A 15,704-nucleotide genomic window follows, 5' to 3' on the forward strand; every position below is an offset into this window, starting at 1 on the left:
AGAAGAAGGTTTCCATATGTAGAATTTGAAGTATTTTTCATCTTTAATTCTGTAAGATCCAACGAACATAAAATTATCGCTATATAATTAACAATGTATTTCAATGAAGATCCTTGTTCATTTTTAGAAAATTGTAGCATTTGTAGTTGAATCGATAAAATAAGATTCAACCATATGCTTATGTTTTGTGGGGGTGTGATTGAGTGTAACATATAAAATTTAAATTATTAAGGTCACTATATTAAAAATGATTATTTAGTAACGTGTATTTTTTTTACTTAATAACGATTTTTTTATACATTGATTAGAAAAAATAATTTTTCATCATATTATAAATATCGAAAAATATAATTAGTTCAAAATCAAAGGGATAAACCATGAATCTAGGTTTAAATAGTAATATGTAAATGGGTTTAGGTCATATATTTTTGACTCAAACCCAATCTAGGTTTTGCTATAGGTCCAAACCCAACAAAAACTCAATCTTAAATCTAACCTACACTTGTTATAGGTTCCAATGACTCCAACAAAAATTCCCTTTAAATCCCACCCACAACCCGATTTATTATTAAAATATTCATTTTAATCATATTTAAGTTCATTTGAACCTATTTTAGAACTATATTTGATTTATATATTTAATAGATAGATTCCAGTATAAAACACGGATATAATAAATATTTACTTATATGAATATACTAATATTAATTTATGAAATTAATTCATATACAATTTAAACGTAATCATTAAACATTTGTATTTGTTATGATAATATAATTGACAAATCGAAGAAATAATTTATTATACAATTATATTAATACATATATGTAAAAGAATAGAAAAAAAATCACCATCAATTAATAAGATTTTATCAAATTGATTATCGTTAAACTATATTATATTGATGAAATTACCGAGGTAAGTCAAGAAATGCCCGTCAATAATTTTTATTAAATTAAAGTTTAATTACTACTCCTACAATCTTAATATGTAATAGAGTACTTTGTTTGTATTCTTCTTTCTATGATCTCGTCATTAAAAGATTCAAGATTTTTCATTAATATATTATATTTTAATCTAATTTGTAGATTTTTATCATGTATAATTATAAAACTTTTTTAAAGAATAATAAAATATATAAATTGAATATAAAATATAATATAAATTTTAAGCATAAGACTTAAGATTATGTATGTTAAAATAGAAAATTAAATTATTTTATTTTTGTCTTTTTATGGTTTGCTCACCTGTTAATGAAGCAAAATTTAAATTTATTTAAGATTTGAGATAAAAAAATTAGGAAAAATTACATATAATAATCCAATATTTTTCTTATTTTCTTACAATAATCTCACCTATTGATTAACCATGAATAATCTCAACTTTTAAATCACTTGTCCACGAATGTTGTTGTTCAATTGTTAACTTATAATTATAGGTTAACTCTTTAAAAAATAAAGGAAACATTCAAATAAATAATAAAAATACTAAAAATTAAAAGTAAAATGTAAAAAATTAAAAAGGAAATCACCTCTTCTCCTTCCATTTCCCACTTATTGCCAACCCTCCAAGCTCATGTTTTGGCTTCTTTTCTTTACTTTACTTTTCAGTTCTCATTATGTTAATTTCTTAACATTTTCATTGTTTCTTTAATTGATATTGGTGCATACTTGGTTATCCTATTTGCAATTATGAGATTTTATTAATGGAAAATTTACCTAGAATAATCCAATTTATTCATGATTTTCATATAATAATCCTAGCAATCTATTAATCATGAATAATCCCATGTTTTTTTTCATTTAACATGTGTTGTTGTTTGGTTTTTCTTTACCGGTTGCAGCAAGTTATTTTTTCCCGATCCTTAAATTTCGCCACCCTTTTCATTTTATCGCCACCCCCTCCAAATGAAATTACGAATTTGTCCCTTATTTTTAAAAAATTACAATTTCGCCACTCATTTCAAATTTCTTATTTATAATAATAATAATAATAATAATAATAATAATAATAATAATAATTAACTTTTTATATTCTTAAAAAAAATATAAATAAAATTAATAATAATAACAGTAGTAATAATAATAATAATAATAATAATAATAACAATAATAAAATTAAAATTAATAATTAAAAAAAAAATAAAAATTGAGTCGCCCAGAATTGGGCGCCTGAACCATGGTTCAGCCGCCCAGAACCGGGCGACTGGACCCTGGTTCAGGCGCCCAATTTTGGGCGACTCAATTTTTTATTTTATTTTATTTTTTTTTTGCTTTTTGGAAAATAATAATAATAATACTAATACTAATAATAATAACTTATAATAATAACTTATAGATTAATGTGGCCTATTAGCTCAGTCGGTTAGAGCGTTGTACTAATAACATAAAGGTCACAGGTTCGAGACCTGTACAAGTCATTATTTTATAAAATTAATAATTATTAAATAATAACTTGTACAGGTCTGGAACTTGTGACCTTTATGTTATTAGTACAACGCTCTAACCAACTGAGCTAATAGGCCATATTAATCTATAAGTTATTATTATTATTATTATTATTAGTATTAGTATTATTATTATTATTTTCCAAAAAGCAAAAAAAAAAAAATAAAAAAAAATTGAGTCGCCCAAAATTGGGCGCCTGAACCGGGGTCCAGTCGCCCGGTTCTGGGCGGCTGAACCATGGTTCAGGCGCCCAATTCTGGGCGACTCAATTTTTTTTTTTTTAATTATTAATTTTAATTTTATTATTGTTATTATTATTATTATTATTATTATTATTATTATTATTATTATTATTATTATTATTACTGTTATTATTATTAATTTTATTTATATTTTTTTTAAGAATATAAAAAGTTAATTATTATTATTATTATTATTATTATTATTATTATAAATAAGAAATTTGTAAGGAGTGGCAATTTTGTAATTTTTTAAACTTCAGGGGCAAATACGTAATTTCGTGGGAAGGGGTGGCGATAAAATGAAAAGGGTGGCGAAATTTAGTAACTCCGTTTTTTTTTTAACCATTGTCCCCTTCTTTCTTCCTTCCTCCTTAAATGCTTTTTATCTCCATTGCTACAACAATTCCTTCAAGTTTATTTAGTTATTTTTTGTTTTTTTTTGCATCAATCTAATTCCTAATCTAAAATTATTTTCAAGTTCAGAGTTTGAAGGTAGATCTAAGATTGAACTTCAATGAAGAGGAGATGGTCAAAGTAGGTACTTTCATGTAAACATTCTCTACCAAATGGAAAACATGACCTTGCATAATATTGAGAATATAAGTTTGTTCTATTAGTTAGAACTACCTCTTGGGTATTGATCATGTGTCCTTCAATCAATAATACATAGTTTGTCTTTTTCTTATCCTTTTCTTATTTTTGTTATCTGGTGTAAATATCTCAAAACCCAGTAGCATACCAAATTCGACACATACGGCATACCAACAAGTTCATCAAAGAGGACATTATTAGCATCATCCATACTATAAAAAATTTGATCAATTTCATCATCCATACCATGCCATCAAAAGAATATTAGGACATGACAAGTTTTCTTCCCAATTCCAAAAACAAATTTTTGAAAAAGGAAGTTTACTAGGAAAATGAATTGATTTTCAATGGAAAGGAGATGGACAAAGTAAAATGAGGGAAAAAAGGTTTAAAAGAGAGAAGATAGAAACTTATTTGAGAGATTTGTTAAATGTAACATTTAAAAAATTAATTATTTAAGACGAGTAAATTTAAGAAAAATTAATAATTTAAGACGAATATATTTAAAAAAAATTAATAGTACAAAAATAATCTTAAATATACATAATATAAATATATTCTCAATTTAATCCTTTCCCTCTTTTAAAATACCCAAACCCTTCCCCCCTCCCTCACTTCGAATGGACCCAAAAATCAACCAAACCCAAGAACACCTTCTTCCTTCTCGCCATTTCCTCTGAAAATGGTTGATTTCTTGCTTGAATTCTCCTATAGTTGAGCAACCTTCTTCCTCATTCAATCCACTGATTTTCGAGTGCAATTCCATCATTTTGTTCCATTTATTTGTGGATTTTTAGTCTTCCATTGAAAACCTAATTCCCGTCCATACGTGTAAATCCTAGTCTTTAATCCTCCCTCTGATTCTTCTCTATAGATCAAACAACAAATCAGCTAATCTTCGAACCAACTCAGAACCAGAATCGTGCGATTCTTGGCCTCAAACAGCCGGCAGACAGCAGCGCACAACCGCTCCGCCCCGGTGACGAACCTTAAATCGCAGTCTTCCTCCTTCTTGCCTTCGATTTTGAGGGAACGAAACAGGTATTCTGTTTTCTTCTTTTTCCTCTTTGTGATTATATACTATTGCAATGACTTATGCAACCAATTGATGATTCATGCTATTAAAACCTGCCGTGGTCAAACTCTTTTCTTTTGTATTTTCTTTCTTTTGTTGAACTTTACATCTTATATCCTATTGAAGGAAGTTCTTTTATTTAATGATTTTTATTATTTTGTTCATCAAGGAGATTAGTGATTTCAAGAATTGTATGAGTATACTTGTTTATACCCATTTTGATGAATCGTGTTGATTAGTGTTAGATTAAAGGATATGAAGATTAAAAGTTTTGTAAGAAATGTGTTATTGATAAATATGGGTTAATGTGATGATAAGAACCTAATGATGAGATCATAATTTTATTGAGAAATAATTTTAGCAATTAAATTTGAGGAGCTTATTGTTCTTGGAGGTGTAGCAGTCTTTTCGAATACTTTGATGGGTTAAAATGGTTAGAATTGTTAATTAGATGTATAAAGAGGATAGTGAGTGTGGAGAATTCTTTAGCAGCAGAATGTGAACAACCCTAAATTTTTTTAAATTGCTTAGAGAGGGACCTTATGGCATGAGATGTTGGAATAATATGAATAAAGTTTTAGTTAAGGTACGATGACTAGGATAGGAAGCAATACGTTATATAGCTCTAGATTATTGTATCGAACTCTCATTCGTGATGTTGTGATTTGTTATGCTTCAGGAGGCGACATCTTCGAGGAACCTTTCTAGTGATCACGGAGAACCATATTTAGTTCTTTAAAGCATCTTTGGTGAGTAGTAGCAGTCCCTTAAAGGGTCTGGCCAGACTACAATTTTGAAAATGGTTTTATTAAGCTATGAATTTTATAATGTTGAGACGAATTTGTTATGAATGATTATGATGATATTGATATGGTCAATGGATCGGGCTCACGAGCTGGTCATTGACGGAGTAAAGGGAAAATCTCTCTTACTCCCTATTTTGAGCTGGTCATTCAAATATTGACTAGCCTCTTTTGAGAGTGACATAGCCTTAGAGCTATGGATGTTCCTCTCAACTAGGCTCCCTATGCGCACATAGATTTAGGAAACTGATGTTGCTTTTAAACTTATATTTTGAATTACTGTGTTTTGTTGTTTTGGATTGTTACTTCTCATTCAATTTAACCTGAGCCCCTGTTGTTTCATCTCTTAGATTGTTTACAGATCGGAACCGGTCGGGAACGATAGGTTAGCGATGATGATTAGAGTTTCATATATGTTATATTGAGCTGAGCACGTGAGAATTTGTAGTTTTGAATTAGGCTTTTGTAAATGTATATTAGACTAGACCGTACCGGTTATGTTGGACATTTATAGTGACTTTTATGATTATTTTATGTTTTAGATAGATGTTTGGATTGAGAACTAGTTGATTTAGCTATGTTTTAGAACTAATGACCCCTTTGCACAAGTTTTGGAATTGAGATTTGAGTTTCTTGGGAAATAAACCCCGTGATGACTTTGTTTATTCAGTCAACGGTAAGTTGGGTTGTTACAAAACCGGTAGTGGGTAACCAAATAACAGCACAAGCCAAGTGAAATAATAATTGGAATTATTTATGGTTAATTGATAGTCGGGATTATTGTAGAAAAATTGTGAATAGATTGAATTATTATGGATAAATTTTCTTTTAATAATTGGTGAAATTTCTTTATGCTTGATGTGGTTAGTAATATTGATGATTTTTTTGTACTACAAGATTTTGTAGATTGCTTTCGTAAGTATATAATGACTTTAAATTATTAACTATTCAAATTAAAGGGAAAATCAAACTTTAAAAAGTCAAATGGTGAAAACATGAAAAACCTGCAATTGAATTGATGTTGGTATAGATTGTTATTTCAATCCTCATTTTCCCACCATTTTCATTTTGAAAATCAAACTTTAACAAACCATTAAAAATATGAGAGAGATAGTGCAAAAATTTGAGAGCAGTTTCAGAAATCTAAACTCTAAAGCATTTTGTCTTGGTCTTCTCCTGCCGAAGAGAGAAATTGGAGCTGATGGAAGACATTGAAGAGTTGAAATGAGAGAAGAAAGACAGTAAGTGACAAGACTCAAGAGAGTTTAAATTATTAGTTTATTAAGATTTGATAAAAAAAAAAAAGAAAATTGATTTTAATTTTTGCCAACAGGTTGCAGGTAAACGAATAACGCCACAAGTTAAATGAACCAATATATGGGATTATTCGTGGTTAATCGAAAGTTGAGATTATTGTAGGAAAACATTGAAATGTTGAATTATTCTAGGTAATTTTTTAAAAAAATTATAGGTTTATGTAAGGAAATATATTTATAGTCAATCAAAAAATATTATATTTGTTAATGAGGTAATTATTTTTTAAATGTCAAGTCAATCATAAAACATTTCCATGTCAACAATAGAAATAAAGACACAAATTTTTTTATGAGAACATGACACGTGCCCTTAGTCGTTTCTTCATTACTATACTTTATTGATTGATTATTGATTATTGATTGATTATTGATGATGATTTTAAATCTAATTAGACCTTAAAAATGTAAAAATAATAGAGTCCTAATAAAAGTAAAATTAGTTAGTAACACATAAAAGATCCAATTAGAACTCCAAACCCATTACTAGACTATGTGGTTATATTTAAATTTAAATTTAACTTTTTTCAGGGGAGGTTCTGAGCATGCTTAACGTATTTGACCGCACAGGGGGCCCCAAAATATTAGGGGCCTCAATGTTGAATTACACAGTTCATGTGAGGTGTTTAAAAATACAAAATTATTAGAATAATATTATAATTTCTGAAATTGCATATGACCTTTACAAAATTTTTTAAATTTTGCTCCACCTTTGATTTTTCCATCTACATAAATTTAAATTCAAATCCATATTCACATATAATAAACAAATTTCCACTAAAAAAAATATATATAATAACAAATTTAAATTTAATTGAACCTGCTTCAAACCCGATGTATAAGTGTATAACTATCAAATAGCAAAAAAATGAGTAGCCACAAAGTTGGACAATGAAGAATTGAAGATGTGAGTATGCACTAAAAAGTAAGATTAGTACTACAACTGGTGGAGGCAATGAAGATGCTAAGATAGAGAGATAGCCAATTTGCTTATCTCCACTCCAAAAGTAACACTAGAATATACTACCTGTACTAAATAATCCTTTTGTCCCCACATTTTTTTAATCCGTCTTTTTTATTTTATTATAGTTTTTTTATGATTATGTGTACACCATTGGGATTTATAGTCTTTTTTATTTTATTCATACAATTCATATCAATCAATCACACAATATAAAATAATCGTATAATATTTTAATATTTATGGAACAAAAATTCTTATAAAAGACGGTTTCTTTGAGAGATCAATTCTAAATGACCCATTCATCATATATTTTTAAAAATATTATAAGTAGGTATTAAAAATAGTTATAGACATTTAGAATATTAAAAATAGACATTAAAAATACGATAAATTGACATTAAAATATTATAAATACACATTAAAAATACGATAAATAGACGATATCTGAAAAAACTAATGTAAATTTCGTTTGTTGCAATCTAAAAAGAGGGGAGAGTATCAAACAAAAACAAATGGACCCCATATCTAATTCTAATTCAAGTATATAGAATTTAAGACCACATACAATAGAGGAGGTGTACTAGCTAGCAACCCTCTTAGCTGCTAGCTAGCCGCCCAGTTCCTTCATTTTTATCTGCAATCTTCATTTTCATCTCCATTCCTCCAATGGCTTCCTCTCTCTGTTTCTTACCCTTCTTACTCTTTGTTATCTCTTCTGCTTCTTCATCTACTGATATCTTACATGGTACTAATTAACAATCATAACCCACATCTTTGATTTCCAATTATTTCATTTTCTTGGTTTAAATCTTGATGAAGAATACTGGTTTTTATTAATTAATTTTCTTGGGTTATTATTATTATTTTCTGATTTTTTGCGAGTCAAAGATTCACTACAAGCTCGAGACAGAGTGAATTAATTCTTGATAATCGAACGGCCGTCACAAAAGTGAAAAAACACTCGACCATTAGGCTAATTTATGGTTCTGGATAAGTTATTATTTCCTAACCCTTGATTCTAAATGGGTTATGATTAGTTTTATATAATCTGTTTATGTTTAACTAATTGAATCTAATAATTGAACTTTTTTTAGTTTAATGGATTTTTATATTGTTAGTTGGTGTATTCAAATATGGATAAATAATGCGTTTTAATGAAAAAATGGTATGAAGATCTGAATTTCATTCGAATAATCTGATTAAAAAATTACTTTGTTTTTGGTTAATTATTGTATTTTAAAATCTTTTATTCAGGAAGTGAAGAAAATGAAGCAGTGGGCCATGATTTGTATAGAGAGTTTCTAAGGGATGAAGCAGTCTCAAGATTAAATGAACTTGGGAAGGTATACTATTCTTGATTGAACTTTCATGATTAAGCTTTGAAGGTTATGTCCTTTGTGTAAAAGTTGTTTTTTGGTGGTCTTTTTTGAATAGGATTTAGGAATTATTTTGTTATCAAATTTTCAAAATCATGAATGATGAAGCTTCATAGAACTAAGTAGATTTAAATCATTTAGAATTGTTCTTCCGTCCCATTGAAGTTGCTACATTTAAGTGTTGTTTACCTTAAATGTAGCAAATCCATCGGAAAGGGGAGAGTATTTTGTTTGTCATAAAAAATAAAATAATAGGAGTAGTTGAAATAAAGATGTAGCTTTTACTCCATTACATAAGTGCTTATTTTCATAATAAGATTTGATTTGGTAGAATTGATGAAAATGTGTACTTTATCAACATAAGACTTTTATTAATTAATGAGTTATTGACAATGATACTTAGGAGTGATACAGTTAATATGCTTATTTTATCAACACATGCTATAGTATCAATATGAGAAAGAATAACCGAATAATTTGATACTTGTAAAAAATATTGAATATTAGTGTTACTCTAGTAGTCTAGTCCATGGGTTGATCCAATTTTCACATAATAGATTTCGAAACCCAAATGGGTATAAGATCGGAGAGGCAGAATGCTACTTTCGAAGTATTGGTTACAACGATTGTACTACATTACCTTAACGTATTTATATTGCCTTCAAGCCTAAAATTTGGGACAAAGTTGTCAAAAGTTGTGGAATGCATATAGTTCCCCTAATTGGGATAAAGTTTCGGAAAAACGGAATGATGGATAAATCCTTGTTCTCGATTTCTATGGTGTTGTTAATGGTGACTCAAAATAGCAAGCACCATTGAAGAAGATGAATCAAGAAGATGGGTCAAAAAGATAGGTGCCCGGGGCGCGGAGCTCCTACTATCCTGATGTGCGGGGCGTGGAGAAGGCCGCGGGGCGCGGAGTGCGTTTTGTTTTCAAGTTGCGACTCGCGAAGTTGTACGCGGCTCGCAAGTGACGATTATTTCTCACATGGAGCAGTTTCCTTTTTTCTTGGCCAGTTATTCGTGGATATTTGGAGCCTAAGTTTTCTTTTATTTTGTTTTTATTATTATATATACCACTTCTTATTAGTACTAGGGTTCAATATTCAAACATTGAGAGGGAGATTACAAGAGAGCCATTGTTATTTGTGAGTGTTATTGTGATTCATCTTGTAATTTCTTTGTGATCATAGTGAAATTATTTGATCACGGTGTTGGTGGACGTAGCTATCACATTGATAGTGAACCACGTTAAATCTCTTGTGTCATTTTCTTATTGTTTGCATTGAATTTCTTTATTATTTCATTATTGTTCATCGATTTTGCTTCCGCTGTGGCACAACATATGGGTTGAACACTCCACAGTCCACAATTACTATTTCCTCTAGATTTTAAATTCTTAATGTATTTTTTTTTCATGTTTGCAAGTTCATTTCTATAATTTTATTACCCTATTGGCCGTTTGGTTGTTGGTACTAAATGGTGGTAATGAGAATGATTTGGTACTAATACTTTGATCATTAAAAAAAATTATTTACAATTTTTCATTAACACCTAATACCATCTTCCATATGGTAATTCATTAGAGTGAATTTTTGTAAAGAAAGTGAGATAATCAAAGTATAAAAAGCAAGAACATTTACTTTTCCAACCACATTTACACTAACTTTCCATTACCATTCTCACCATCTAATACCAACAACCAAACAAACCAGTTAGAAGAAAATTAAAATTTTCTCGTCAACTAATTTGGATGATGAACTATGCCCTGTCTTTGGTACTAACTGTATGTTTTATTCTTACTTCTATGGTATAAAGATACGGATTGTGTGATCATGAGTAATTGACTTTAATTAAACGTGATAGGTTAGCGATGTGGATGGCTACCTTGAGAGGACATTCATGAGCCCGGCTTCTATAAGGGCTGCAAATGTGATCCGCCGATGGATGGAGGATGCTGGTTTGAGAACGTGAGGCATCTCTCTGTGCTTATTATTGTATACATTTTTATCAGATTATGCTTCAATGACATCTACTTGCAGGTGGATAGATCATATCGGGAATGTGCATGGTCGGGTCGATGGTATGAATGCAAGTGCGCCCGCTCTTTTGATGGGCTCCCATATGGTGCTTCATTTCTCTCTTCTTCTCAGTGTGTCAGTTTTCTTAGTTAGTAGCTTATTTTGATATTTCTTTGTTGGTCTTGCTATATAAAGGATACGGTAGTCGATGCTGGAAAGTTTGACGGTGCACTTGGTATTATTTCTGCTATATCAGCCATGAAGGTTTTGAAAGTGACGGAGAAGTTAGAAAAGCTGAAGTATCCAGTTGAGGTATCTGACAAGACTATCCACCATTTTTATTCTCTTGCTAAGTTTAGCTTGTTTGATGTTGTTTTGGTACATTCGCTCTACATGGGTTTGAATACCTAACTGCGTTACACAGATCCAACGCCTTTTGGGACGTTTTTTGTCATTCTTGTTTCCTCACTCATCCTAATAAGAGCAAACGTCAATTGTGTTATGTAATTGCACAACTCTTTTGTTGTCCTACGGTGATACAGGGTAATGACTATGTAACTAATTCTAATGTCATGTCATTATTGTCACTTACGTTGGTGCATACCAGCCAAGTATAGGAGGTGTTTTCTACGGGGATCCAAATATTGTCCATACTCTGCTGTGTTTGAAAATTGATGCTTGGTATTTGAATACATGTACTTTTTGGTGGACTAAGTTGCATGAAACAACTTGTGAAAAGAGATGAAACTATGGAAGTACTAAAATATGAAACTGCATCTATCCTTTGTGTGTAATAAATAATGTAATGCGAGGAGGAAACGGTGTTTATTTATTGATGATTCTGTCCAAACAAATATTTTCATGGGCATTTTGAAATTTCTGTTAGTTTATGATCAAATATACCTGAGCATAAGATTACAAGTTCATATGGAAGCATAACCTGTCTGGGTTTTGGGATGCAAATATGTTAGAGTATATAACATATCATGGGGCCTCAACCATCTTCCTAAGCTTTTGGTTGAGTTGATTCCTTGACTTAGTATCAGAAGTCACCGTGACAAAAAGTCATGTATTCACATCTCAACCTCCCCTCATTTAAAGTGGAATATTTAGTGCCAGATTTGAGGAGGGTCTATGCTGCATCCACACTTCTAGCCCTTAGGGCTCTCGTGTGAGGGGGCGTGTTAGAGTTTATAATATATCCTGGGGCCTCAACTATAAGCTTAAGTTTTTGGTTGAGTTGGTTCCTTGACAAAATATTTTATCGAGCTTTTTTGGACTATATGGAAGCCTGAAACTTCTCTAGTTCCGCTCTTAACGCCAGCTCTTTTGTGTACATCTAAAATTAATCTAATAATGTTCATAACTCTTAGGTGATTGCCTTTTGTGATGAAGAAGGTGTGAGGTTCCAGTCGACGTTCCTCGGAAGCGCTGCCATAGCGGGCATCTTACCTGCAGCCACTTTGAACATATCAGACAAGAGGTTTCTATCTATTAACTTGCACATTCTCCTGGTTTTTTAATATTTTTATTTTAATTTGCTCCCCACCCAAAATGTTCAGTGGGAGAACTTTACAAGAAGTCCTCAAGGAAAATACTGTTGAGGCAACACAGGACAATTTGATCCAGCTTAAATATCATCCAGAGTCTGTTTGGGGTTATGTAGAGGTATATGAGTTTTCATGTCTGTTAGTAGCCCTTAAGGATAGTATAAGAACGTTGTCTCGATACGAATCTTCGGTCACATCACATGATAACCTTCAACTTTGTTTTGGTTTGATGCCGCAGGTTCACATCGAACAGGGACCTGTTTTAGAATCTGCTGGTATTCCGCTTGGTGTAGTCAAAGGAATAGCAGGACAAACACGTTTAAAGGTACATGTGGCTTGTTCCTTGCTTCGATTTGCATAGTCTATAATCCATGTAAATAAAACAAATGTGAACTACCCACAACCACACCAAGACTTTTCGTTAAAATATCTTTCAGGATACCTAGTATCAAAGTTGTCACATGAACCAGAAGAACCTCCGCTCCTGTGTCCTGGCTAACCGGGCTTTCCTCCAGACAACTTTTGAGGGAAAAGGTCGCACATTTCATCTCTTTTCTTTTAAGTAGCTATGCTTCCAAGTCTCTGTCTTGACATACTAGGCCTACGTTACCGGCTCTCAGGGGCGAAGCCAAGAATTTAAATTATGGGGCAAATAGTCTATATATTTTCAAAAAATTATAGATCAACAACTGCTATACTAACAAAATCAAGTTAACTATGTTTTTGTTTTCAAAATGGAAAATTTCTATAATTTGGGACTTGAAAAGTTGAGAGGCTGTTAGAATGAGCAATAAAGGTTTGCGTGAACGTGTTGGAAGACAAAAGTTCCATTGAAATATAGTTTTAGAAAATTATTGTATAGCGTAAAGATGAACCACATACCTCAAGTTTCATTTCTACTACTTCACCACTAAATTTTACCTGTTTTTGTGATATCTAAATAGCCATTATATTATATATTATGCCCCCTGTTCCTTAAGAGGTTTATGTTTGCCGTTTTGGGTGTTCAATTTGTTGTTCTCATTAAGAATCTTTCTATGTATAGCACAAATTTTGGACAAAACTAACCTTGTTTATTCTTAATTTAATATTTTAATAATCCTTATGGTCTCCATATATCATCTACTAACTTTATTTTTAACATTTTTATATTGTTTATGGTCTCACATGTTTCCCACTAACTTTCTAAAAATATTTTTTTGTTAGTTGTGGTCCTCATATTATTTCCACTTAATTTTCTTTTAATATTTTTTTAATATTTATAGTCTCTATTTTTCCTCCATCAAATTTATTATTTAATAAAATAATATACCCACTATCCAAAAGATTATATTTTTCTTAATTCATGTGAATATTCCTTGTGGGAACTTCATTACGGAATGGAGGGAGTATAAATTAGTAAGGGGGGCTGCGTTTAAATTATGATAGACCATATTGTGCCTTCGCCCCTGCTGGCTCTAGTCACTTGACACACATAGTATACAATCAGGCTTTCAGAAATATAGCTTTGTGCTTTTGTGATCGTAATTGGATATCTCTGATACCCGAGATATATTCAAGGACTTTGCTTTAGCAAGAAAATTAGCTGGTGTACCTTAAATTTTCTCACGTAAAGTTCGGTGCAGGTTACAGTTTCAGGTTCACAAGGACATGCCGGAACTGTCCCCATGTCCATGCGGCGTGATCCTATGGCAGCCGCTGCTGAATTGGTTGTACTACTAGAAAGCCTTTGTAAACAACCACAGAAATTTTTATCGTATGATGATGAGTGCAGCACTGTCGATTCTCTTTTTGGATCGCTTGTTTGTACTGTAGGAGAAATATCATTATGGCCTAGTGCTAGTAACGTTATTCCTGGACAGGCAGGACCTTCACCTTACGCTATTCCTTTCGTAATTTAACTAGGTAGTCGGAAAAATTATGTGTCAAAATCTTAGCACGATGGATTTTTTCGTTTTGCAGGTGACGTTTACTATAGATTTACGTGCTATGGATGATATCGGCCGTGAGGCTGTTTTGTACGAATTGTCAGCTAGAATGTACAACATATGTGATAAAAGATCCGTTTCGTGTGTGATTGAGCGCAAGGTATATTTGAACGTGATTTTCTAATACGTTTCTTTTTGGTGATATTGATCATGGGAATTTTCCCGATGTTTTCAGCACGATGCAAATGCTGTCAAATGTGATGGCGAATTGAGCATGCAGCTCCAATCGGCGGCCCATACAGCATTCAGGAAAATGGCAGGTAATGTCGATGTCGACGTGCCAAAATTGATGAGTGGGGCCGGTCACGATGCCATGGCCATGGCTCATCTTACGAAGGTTCGTTTTGCCTCCCTCGTGTATTGTATAAATATTTTCATCAGCTCATCTTGTATGAGACGGTCTCACGGTGAGACGACCTTAAAACAAGAAGCCCATAAGTTAAGAGTTTCTGTTTTTAGGCTGCTTAACCAAAATATGAGGCATGTCTCACGGTGAGATTGTCTTATACGAGAATTTTGTATTTTCTTTGATCAATATTCTTATGGATTATAACTCCAAATGGCTATCGCCTAAACAGATGGGCATGCTCTTTGTTCGATGTCGTGGAGGTATAAGTCACTCACCCGCGGAACATGTGTTGGATGATGATGTTTGGGCTGCGGGTTTGGCGGTCTTGGCGTTTTTGGAGAATCATGTGTAAAATTGGTAGTTATGCTTTAAAGAGCGTCTCAATTGTACATAATGTACTAGTATGTTGTGCATATGAACAATAGCTGATTATTTTAGGTTGATCTCCTTAGCCCTTGTTGGATGCTTAGTTAAACTATTTAGATTTATTCAATAATAATAAAAATGACATTAATTTCGATTTATTGTTTTCAAATTGTACCAATGATAAATTTAGTATTGCCTATTAAGGTGAAAGCAAGTTTTCAATACAGCTTGAAATTTCGGTTTTTATTTTGGTCTTTAGTAAGTTCAATCTTCAAAGGTAGCTTAAAAACCATATTTCTTATTCGATTTGAATTGATTTGATTTACGATTTTATTCATATAACTTTTACCCTTGTCAATTTGCATTGAAATAAAACTTGTCTAATGCTTTTCTATTAATAGTAAGTTTTAAAATTTTCCAACTTCTCGATGAGAGAATTTGATAAAGAAATCTTCACTTTCTCCATGTTCCTCCTCATTAGTCATTAGTCATTTTCCTCTTTAGAAATCGATTCTATAATAGCAATAAAAAAGGAAAATTGGGATGGTAATTTGAATCTAAATGGCATGTAAATGATAAAAATAAAACTTATGGGACATATAAAATTAATTAGGAATGA

At 31.4% G+C, this 15,704-nt stretch overlaps 1 protein-coding gene and 1 long non-coding RNA gene across 3 annotated transcripts; both read left to right on the top strand.

Moving 5' to 3' along the window:
* Positions 1–3,879: 3,879 nt before the first annotated feature.
* Positions 3,880–6,337, top strand: LOC130827686 (uncharacterized). The gene is made up of 3 exons (XR_009047233.1): positions 3,880–4,321; positions 5,035–5,104; positions 5,509–6,337. It is a non-coding gene; the product is annotated as an uncharacterized LOC130827686 (long non-coding RNA).
* Positions 6,338–7,991: 1,654 nt separating this feature from the next.
* On the top strand, positions 7,992–15,239 carry LOC130827685 (allantoate deiminase 2). Of its 2 annotated transcripts, XM_057693489.1 has the most exons (12): positions 7,992–8,180; positions 8,690–8,778; positions 10,678–10,781; positions 10,854–10,938; positions 11,028–11,144; positions 12,206–12,315; positions 12,395–12,500; positions 12,621–12,707; positions 14,008–14,244; positions 14,345–14,470; positions 14,546–14,707; positions 14,949–15,239. In XM_057693489.1, the coding sequence occupies exons 1-12, from the start codon at positions 8,102–8,104 to the stop codon at positions 15,069–15,071; spliced, it is 1,425 nt and encodes a 474-aa protein (XP_057549472.1). In that variant the 5' UTR covers positions 7,992–8,101; the 3' UTR covers positions 15,072–15,239. The 2 variants fall into 2 exon arrangements, with proteins under 2 accessions (XP_057549472.1, XP_057549473.1); XM_057693490.1 differs by lacking the exon at positions 14,008–14,244.
* The last annotated feature ends 465 nt before the right edge of the window (positions 15,240–15,704 follow it).

The sequence above is a fragment of the Amaranthus tricolor genome, chromosome 11 (genome assembly GCF_026212465.1).
Source record: "Amaranthus tricolor cultivar Red isolate AtriRed21 chromosome 11, ASM2621246v1, whole genome shotgun sequence".
Taxonomy (NCBI): Eukaryota; Viridiplantae; Streptophyta; class Magnoliopsida; order Caryophyllales; family Amaranthaceae; genus Amaranthus; species Amaranthus tricolor.